A 9837-nucleotide genomic window follows, 5' to 3' on the forward strand; every position below is an offset into this window, starting at 1 on the left:
GAGGGGGTTCTTCACAGTAAGGGCAGTAAGGATCTGGAATTCTTTGCCAGTGAAGGTAGTAATGTCTGACTCGGTCAATCCTTTTAAAAACGGGTTAGATACATTTCTAACTGAAAAAGATATCCAAGGATATAACCTTTAAATGAAAACTATGTATTCCAGTTGTCAACTGGAGGAAAAACGGTCTTCAATTGAGTCATTATGGTTTAATCTATGGCTGTATAGATAATGTACTGTATTCTAGAAAAACTATTTAAAAAAAAATATGCATTCTAGTTGTCAACTAGACAATAAACGGTCATTACTTGAGTCATTATGAAGCTATGGTTATAGAGAAAATAGTATAGGGTCAATATATATCAATATATAAAGGTTGAACTCGATGGACAACCTGTCTTTTTTCAATCTCAATAACTACTGTATGTTACTATGATACAGCAACCAGGGAACCACAATTAATATGTAATAATGTAGCAGGTTTAGTGCATAATTTGTTGGAAGCTTTTAACAGATCTAAACTAACATTTTCCTGTTTATATGTGTCAGCTACAATCTGGGCTGCGACCAGGGGGGGATGGCCGGTACTTCGGTCCCGGGCCATGACCGAGAGGGTCCCAGGTGGCAGAAGTGTAGATCAGGGCAAAGCCAGCAGTAGTTTTTAATTTAGCTCCAGCTGCGAGCCAATCAGAGGTCGCAGACTGGCAGCCAATTAGGAGCTGATGCTTGGCAGCTCCTGATTGGCTGCCAGTCTATAAGCTCCAATTGCCTCACAGCCAGCTCCAAATTTGAAATACTGCCGGCTATGTCCATTCATGGCTATCTGCCGGTAACCAGTTTGCAGCCCGACACCGATACACACAGCTCCTGCCCGGGTCCCCTCTTAATGGACACATGGACCTATCTGTCTGCAGCTCTCCTCCTAGGGCGACCAGCATCAAAAATGGTAAGCTCTGGGGGTGTGGGGGTCGGAGTGGAAGGTGAGGCTGGAGCTGCGAGCAGGTGGTGCAGGCAGTTTGTGTGTGTGTGTGTGTGTGTGTGTGTGTGTGTGTGTGTGTGTGTGTGTGTGTGTGTGTGTGTGTGTGTGTCTGTGACTATGGGACAGTGTGCGTGTGTGTGACTATGGGACAGTGTGTGTGGCTATGGGACAGTGTGTGTGGTGGGGGGGTCCTGTCTATTTTGTCAGTCCCGGGCCTCACAATTTCTGATGGCAGCCCTGACTACAATTACTGCTACAGCTGTTGTCCTCACACTCTTTACAGAGTATTTACAGTGTTTTGTTTAAAACCAAGCTGATGGGTTGTAAGTAACTGAAGTACAATGAGCTGAATAGCAATTATTAATCTTCATATATAGCAGAGCTGTCAACCACAGGCAGAAATATGTTCCTGATTCTTCTTGGGTTTTAAGATGCAGATAGAGAGGCTGATACGGAGTTGCTATCAAAATGGGTGTACAGTAAATGACTATAAAACAAAACAGCACAGAAATATAGGCTATTTCCTTATATATGCAGAACTGCACACATCTAAAGATGCATTCACCTCTGCATTGTCATCATACTCTATACAAGCTATTATAACACAGAACTCCTAATGATGAGAACAAGGATAGCCCTTAAGGGGCATCTCCAAAAATAAAGACAGTGGCTCCTGGAATGCTAGAACACATACCCGAGGTCTCAAGTCTATTTTTCATCTGCCTGCATAGTTATATGTTGCATTAAAAGATGAAATGGAGATATATTTCTCTTTTCTGTCCCTTTAGTAATAAGAGCTGCAATTTCTATTCTATGTGTAATTGAAGGCAAGAATATAAGATGTGGACAGGTAATTATACATATCTGTCATTTGTACACATTATGGTTCAGAGACTTGCAAGCATTTAGAAGACTGGAATAAATTATCAAAGTGGCATGAACAGTTTATAGTTTCATCTGCAGTGTCTTTGATTTTGGCAGATTAAAAATTCTCAAATGACTTCTTGAGAATAAAAGACACACAACCTTAGAACCTTTCTGGAAAACTAATTTTGACTGGCAACATAAAGTTACTGAAATATAGTAACAGTAAAAAGTACAAGGTATACAGTAATCTCATAAGAAAATTTAAGAGAGAGACATTTAAAAAGTAATTACAGCAATGTGAAGGATGTCAGGAAAAATCTCTCTCTTCAAGTAGTATCTATTTCATTGTTACAACACAGTGCAGAGAGATTCTACAACCAAGGGTCTCTTAAGGTGCAGACACACGGTGCGATTCTGGCTAAATGCTGATTTTGACTTTGCGATTTCCCTTGAACTCCCCAGAGCCCAGAAACACTAATATTGACTATAAACATGGTGCAATATTGGCTAAGTACAATTTGACTATTGTCTTGCTGTATAGAACTAGGGTGTGTGAGATTGCTCAATACATTCTGCGCTCTCTGTTGCCCAGAACAGGCTTACACTTTAATGCAGCAAAACAAACAAAACTTTTATGTCTCAACAGTAAATAATTTATTAGTTCTTATAGTATTTCCGTCAGGTATTAATACATAATCATAAATATAGGTATAATATCAAGAAACTACATCAATATCTTACCGAATATTGTAGCATCACTTGAGCACTCTGGATCGGGGAATCTCAAGACGATCGTCTCAAGGGGAAATTCGGTATTCACACGCAGCACGTCTGCTAGCGTCTCAGGTGGATTCCGAAATTCCCCTAACATTCCCCGTCCTTTATACAAAACTAAAAACACAATCTATCCATATATGGGTACATTCCGGGGGTTCTGAAACATCTTATCTAACTGAAAATGACAACATGAGTCCTTGTCTAAACTGAAAATAACAACATGAGTCCTTGTCTATAACAACATGAGTCCTTGTCTATTCTAAGAATCCTTCTTCTAGAACATCTTGTTTCATGAGACAAATACCCTTGCTATTCTCTTGTCATTATATGGCATAGTTACTGCGGCACAAAATGGAAGTCAGTCAGAAAACCCCACTCTCACCCTTTCATATCACACTCGTATCACAAACGGCCCTTGACTGATTCCAATTATAACGCATAACTTGCCATTACAACCTTTTGTCGTTTACAACATATGCGGTAAAATACCACACAGTTCCAAATAGATAAAATTATTATTATTATACACAGTATGAGAACAGGATGTACCAGAAAATTTAGCATATTGGATGCAGACGGAGAATATCCAGTAAACAAGTCCCACCAATGATGAGAAGTTGCATCCTGGACATCAGAACCAATTTTCTGTAATTGATCAGCAATTATTGTTGTTGTCACTTGATGAGTTACAATAGATTGATTTAGATATTTGATATGATCTTCAATAACTTTGGATTGTTTCATAATTTTATGTAGTTTATCTAACTTCAAATCCCATTGGGGAATACTTAAATTTTGTGGACTCCAATATTTTGTAACATATTCTTCACGGTCAGCATACAATATAAATGTCTCATTTTCCCAGGTTAAGGAACTAACATTACTAATACATCCGGAAAATGGAATTACCATTCCAGGTATGGCTGGTGTATCAGTTACCAAACATACTTCCTGTGGGCCTACCTCCATCATCATTGTATATGACAAAGGTAAAACTATCCATTTACATAAATTTACTCCATTCTCTAATAAGCAAGGTTCATAAACTGCAGATTGTACTCTACATATCTTGCCTTGTAAAGTGGGTGTACAAATACTCAAATCATGAGTTCTATTATTCTCATCTATATATTCTCCTTTCATAGTGGGGAACCAGTACCATTCTCCACCAGATGGTCCTAACAACAAAGGCATTACAATATATTTACACATTTGAATAACTTTGGTTACATTATACATAGTTAAAATACCTTGGCATACGGGGTCATTACAAATCATTTTAGCAGCTTCCAAGTGTATCCAAGCGTCCCTGGACACACTTGTATTAAAAATTGTTCTCCATACTTGTTCATTTCCGGTCATTAGCATAGTTTGCATAACGCCTTTTTGTTGTTGCTCATACATAGTCTGTAGTGTACAGACGGTCCAATTTATAAATTTAGTAATGTTGGTATCAAATCCAACAGCAAAATCATTACTAGCATTAATTAGCTGGTTCATTAAAGTATCTATTCCAGACGATATTTTGGCTGGCTCAAAAATAGTAGGCATCCATTTTGCTTGTAATGTAAGTCCGTCATTTAATTTACTACCGGCGCTATGCATCCTATTGGCTAATGTTTCAATATCTATTCCATTTAATACTCCTGTTAGAGTCCCATATCCTCCCAACAATGTATCATACCAGGCACGTCGTTGCCGGGATATACATTGTCTATTATTGGGAGGGAAAACAACTTGTGTGACTAACACAGTCTTTTGAGCTTGTGTACCTACATTTTCACATGTAGATGGTAATCTTTTAACATGTCCAATATCGATTCGTGATGCATTGATATCAATAAACCTTAAATCTTGTGCCCACCACGTTCAATTTTTTATTTCAGTAGCATTATGACATACCAAAATTAAAACGTCTTTTACAGCTAACCGAAATGTGGTTGCTCCTTATTTAGAACAATTCTTATATTCTTTATTCTTCTCATCTTTAGGGAGAAATCGGAACCTATAAGGTTTGGAGCAGCAACTTATATTTACTGCACCATTAAATGTGATATTGCCTTCTGACTGATGTAAGGCAAATGTAGGTCGATATCTGTTTCTTTGTGGATCAGGCGGTCCAGCCCACATCGTTCCCGGAATTGTTATATTTACTATATTAGTACAGCGCTGATTGGCCTGACAAGTGAAATTATCTTGGGTTCTTGGTTTGGTGGCATTGTTCCATCCCCACCGTACAGTATGCAACTCTCGTTTCTCTATCTTCAATCCAGGTGTCCATGTACTAGAGTGGACGACCAATAATACAATTCCAAGGATTCCAAGACTGAGCCTCACGACAATCTATAGGTACAAAATCAGTGTAAGTTACTCTCGCAAATAACATTTTTCTTGAGGTACATATTCCCATTTCTCTTGTCCTGGTTTCATTATTTAGAGTACTCTGTCTTTTCCCACAGCTATAACCTCAGCCGGTTCAGGCGGCCCTTGAGGCTTCTGTACCCAGATTTTTGCTCCTACATTCACAGTGTTAGATGAACCAAACCCTTTGTCTCCTCGAACAGTAAGTTTGGTTGGAGCTTCTCCCAATTGGATAGGCTCTATCAAAATGGGTATTATTAACAATTGTGCCACTCGGTCCCCTTCACAGATTACGCAGGGGTCTGGGCTCAAATTCAACACAACTATTTTAATTTCTTCTTGATAGTCGGGGTCAATTACTCCTCCTATCACTATTATTCCGTTCTTTGCCATACTAGAACGGGTTGACAACTGTCCATAATGATTAGAAGGCATTTTGCAACCTATCCCAGTAGGTATAACCTTAATCCCATAAGGAACAATAACATCAGGGTTTATAGCATACATGTCCAACCCTGCCGACATGGGCGTAGCTCTGTATGGTTCTATCGCCTTTTCGTGAATTTTCCAATAAATAAGGCTTTCTACTTTATGTGCTGCCTTGATTGATAAATTGGGGGTCAGCATCCTCATCAGAGGAGTTGTGGATTCTGTCAATGGTCGGTTATTTATTATCTGTAAAGATTCTGAGATATTATCTCTCCATTGCCCAAACTTATCAGATCCATTAACCTTTTTCAGAGTGGATTTTAATAATTCATTCATTCTTTCTATTAACCCTGCCGCTTTCGGGTAATAAGGTATGTGGTACAACCACTCAATATTATGCTCAAGAGCATAATTTTTTACTTGTTGTCCTGTAAAATGGCTACCATTGTCTGTTTGAATCTGTAAGGGCATACCATAATATTGTACTATAATCTCAAGTGTCCTAATAGTGCTCCATTGTGTAGCAGTTTTACAGGGGAAAGCTACCATTAATCCTGAGTATGTATCTACTGCTGTACATGCAAATTTACACCCTCGACTTTCTGGCAGGGGTCCAATAAAGTCCATCTGCCAGATTTGTCCAGGTAACTTACCTCTTCCAATATGGCCCATTACAGTATGGGGCACTTCCCTCTTTTGGGAGTGTTGACACAAGGGACACCGTAAAATCACAGATTTCACAATGTCCAATGTGAGGGGAATACCCCTTTCTTGCGCCCACCTGTAAGTTGCCTTTTCTCCCAGATGTCCACTCTTTTGGTGTGCCCAAAGGGCTGTACCCTGCAACCATGATTCCAATTCCTTCGTCTCTCCTGCCACTGGCTCATGAGATGACTTAGCAATGGCGGCTTGTGCATCTGCTTGTGAATTAAACAAACGTTCAAGTGAGTCTAATGGTACATGTGCATCAACATGGAATACAGTTACTTTTGTTTGTTTAGTGATAACTTCAATGTCCTCCCAGACTTCCTTTCCCCATAACTCTTTCCCATGAATTTTCCAATCATGTTTCTTCCAGCTCATCATCCATGTGGCTAATCCATTGGCTACTGACCATGAATCAGTATAAATATTACATTCACCTCCAATTTCCTGTCTAAGGGCCAAATATACTGCAAATAATTCAGCATATTGGCTACTCTTTCCTTCCCCTTCTATTTTTAATGTCTTAGACATGCGGGGATTAAACGCAACTGATCTCCACTTTCTTCTTCCCGCAACATAACGTGCAGATCCATCTGTAAACCATGTGTGACATTGAGATTTGTCGCTTAACTCAGAATAAGGTTTACCCCATTTTACTGGTGATTCTTCCAGCTGTTCTTGAGGAGAAGCTGTACTCACTCCATCTACTGGAATATCTGCAATTTTTTCATGTAAGGATGCCACACCTCCCTCTCCCTGTTTTGCCCTTTCTGAAATATACCATTTCCATTTTATAATACTCTGTTCTTGGGCATGCCCAATCCTATTTGACTTTGGATTAGACATTATCCATTGCATAATTGGTATGCGTGGTCTCATCAATACAGAGTGTCCTATTGTTAACTGTTCAGTATCCACTAATGCCCAATAGCAATTGGATTATTCCAAGCAGTAGTGGTATATCGTACCACTCCTGTATCTATTAATTCTTTAATGGTTTCGCTTATTTCTTGATGGCCCCCCGGTATACAATATTGTTTCATTGCAATTAATTTAGTTGCAGGTGGGACATGTACTGGGGGCATTTTTACTTTTCCCACCACAATAGGTCTGGCCTGAATACAATTACTCCTGACTCCAAAACTAAATTTTCCTGTATCTAAATAAAGGGTCAGTCCTTTTAAAACATCAATGCCTATAATATATTCTCTAATGGGTACTATTAGTACTCGGCATTTCTTAATAGGTAAATTTCCTATTTTTAGAGGTATTTCCACCTGTACCCCTTCAGTTACTCGACCCCCCAACCCTGCAATTTTAATTCGGGGTCCTTTAAATCTATTGGGATTTCCATATATTAGGGTAGCCTCTGCCCCTGTGTCAATTAACGCGGGGACCTCTTGTACATTGCCCCGTGACCAATGGATTCCTAATTTGACATAAGGTCTCTCATCATGACGAATCCATACAGGGGCTTGGCTGGCTACCTATGCATCACCCTCTGAATCTTCCTGTTCCTCGGGGGGAGCAGTAGGCTTCAAACGTGTTGCTACTTTAGCAGCAATATCCTCCCAGGGATATAATTTTTCAAACATCTCCCAGTCAGGCAATTTTCCTCCCTTAATTGCTTTTTCTTGATCCCTAAATTCTTTTACCTTTTTCTCACTGGTATTCCCTGCAAAAGCAATTTTCTTGCCTGACAAAATTTTTTGCTTATACAATTTCCATAAATAGGGAGTATCTTTCCCATCTATGGTTTCTTTATCTATTTCTGCTTTCAAAAGAGCTTGGAACATTTCCCGTCTGGATACTCTATTATCTGCATTGCCGGTTTGTCTGTATCCCTGTTCTCCACTCCCTCCTCTAGTGTTTGACTCTGCTCTATCCCTATTCCATTCTCCCATGTATCGGGATCCCATTGAAGATCGGCAGAAGCAATAATTGCTCGTACTTTTCGGGTGTTTACCCTTCCTTTTTTTTTTTATATTTGTTCTGGGCTACTTTGACAGCAGCCTTCTCGCCAACAATCTGATATTTCTGGGCTTTTTCTGATAACATCTTATTGCTGCACTGTAACAATCCTATCTTTCCTTGTTGTTCAATTACTGTTTGTTCTATATCTAAATAACATGATTGTAACTGCTCATATCTTTGGTGCATTTTACGGTATGCTGATACTAGTATCCAGCACCGTCTTCCCAGCGCCATTACATCACCTGCCTTGGCAGGGACCCCCTCAAGTACATATACAACATCGAGGGGTTCTGCACGGTATGCTGATACTAGTATCCAGCACCGTCTTCCCAGCGCCATTAAATCACCTGCCTTGGCAGGGACCCCCTCAAGTACATATACAACATCGAGGGGTTCTGCATTCTTGAGTTTACCATCCCATGATTCTGCTAAACCTGACGTTAATAACTCCTGTGCTATAATATTGTAGGGACTTTCAGTCCACCCTGGGATGGTAATTTGCTCCGCTCCAGCCTTTTTTTCCTTACGAAACATCCTTACCGTGCTATGTTGTTATATATCGGCGAAAACTTGGCAACCTGCCAATTGACAAAACTTTGAACAGAGGTAAGTCTGGCCAGGACCCACCACTGTACAAAAGCGTTTTACACTATAAGTATCCTACACCGAGATATAAGAAAACATAGATCCTGCCGACTACACCAAAAATGTCTTGCTGTATAGAACTAGGGTGTGTGAGATTGCTCAATACATTCTGCGCTCACTGTTGCCCAGAACAGGCTTACACTTTAATGCAGCAAAACAAACAACACTTTTATGTCTCAATAGTAAATAATTTATTAGTTCTTATAGTATTTCCGTCAGGTATTAATACATAATCATAAATATAGGTATAATATCAAGAAACTACATCAATATCTTACCGAATATTGTAGCATCACTTGAGCACTCTGGATCAGGGAATCTCAAGACGATCGTCTCAAGGGGAAATTCGGTATTCACACGCAGCACGTCTGCTAGCGTCTCAGGTGGATTCCGAAATTCCCCTAACATTCCCCGTCCTTTATACAAAACTAAAAACACAATCTATCCATATATGGGTACATTCCGGGGGTTCTGAAACATCTTATCTAACTGAAAATGACAACATGAGTCCTTGTCTAAACTGAAAATAACAACATGAGTCCTTGTCTATAACAACATGAGTCCTTGTCTATTCTAAGAATCCTTCTTCTAGAACATCTTGTTTCATGAGACAAACACCCTTGCTATTCTCTTGTCATTATATGGCATAGTTACTGCGGCACAAAATGGAAGTCAGTCAGAAAACCCCACTCTCACCCTTTCATATCACACTCGTATCACAACTATATACAATTTTGTCTATAGAAACTAGATTGTACGCAATATAGTCAAAATTGTGACTGCCTACACAGTCTATTTTTTTGTGCAATACCGGAGCGAGCATCGATATCACAAGCTGTATACACACTGGGGGTAATTCCAAGTTGATCGCAGCAGGAAATTTTTTAGCAGTTGGGCAAAACCATGTGCACTGCAGGGGGGGCAGATGTAACATGTACAGAGAGAGATAGATTTGGGTGTGGTGAGTTCAATCTGCAATCTAAATTGCAGTGCAAAAATAAAGCAGCCAGTATTACCCTGCACAGAAACAAAATAACCCACCCAAATCTAACTCTCTCTGCACATGTTATATCTGCCTCCCCTGCAGTGCACATGGTTTTGCC

General features: G+C 39.7%; 1 protein-coding gene across 1 annotated transcript; it reads right to left on the reverse strand.

Moving 5' to 3' along the window:
* Positions 1-2495: 2495 nt before the first annotated feature.
* LOC134895689 (ribonuclease H1-like) lies at positions 2496-7667 on the reverse strand. Its single transcript, XM_063913857.1, has 2 exons — positions 6192-7667; positions 2496-4963 (listed from the first exon to the last, which is right to left on the reverse strand). The coding sequence occupies exons 1-2, from the start codon at positions 6992-6994 to the stop codon at positions 4954-4956; spliced, it is 813 nt and encodes a 270-aa protein (XP_063769927.1). The 5' UTR covers positions 6995-7667; the 3' UTR covers positions 2496-4953.
* Between the last annotated feature and the right edge of the window lie 2170 nt (positions 7668-9837).

The sequence above is a fragment of the Pseudophryne corroboree genome, chromosome 1, assembly GCF_028390025.1.
Source record: "Pseudophryne corroboree isolate aPseCor3 chromosome 1, aPseCor3.hap2, whole genome shotgun sequence".
Lineage (NCBI taxonomy): Eukaryota > Metazoa > Chordata > Amphibia > Anura > Myobatrachidae > Pseudophryne > Pseudophryne corroboree.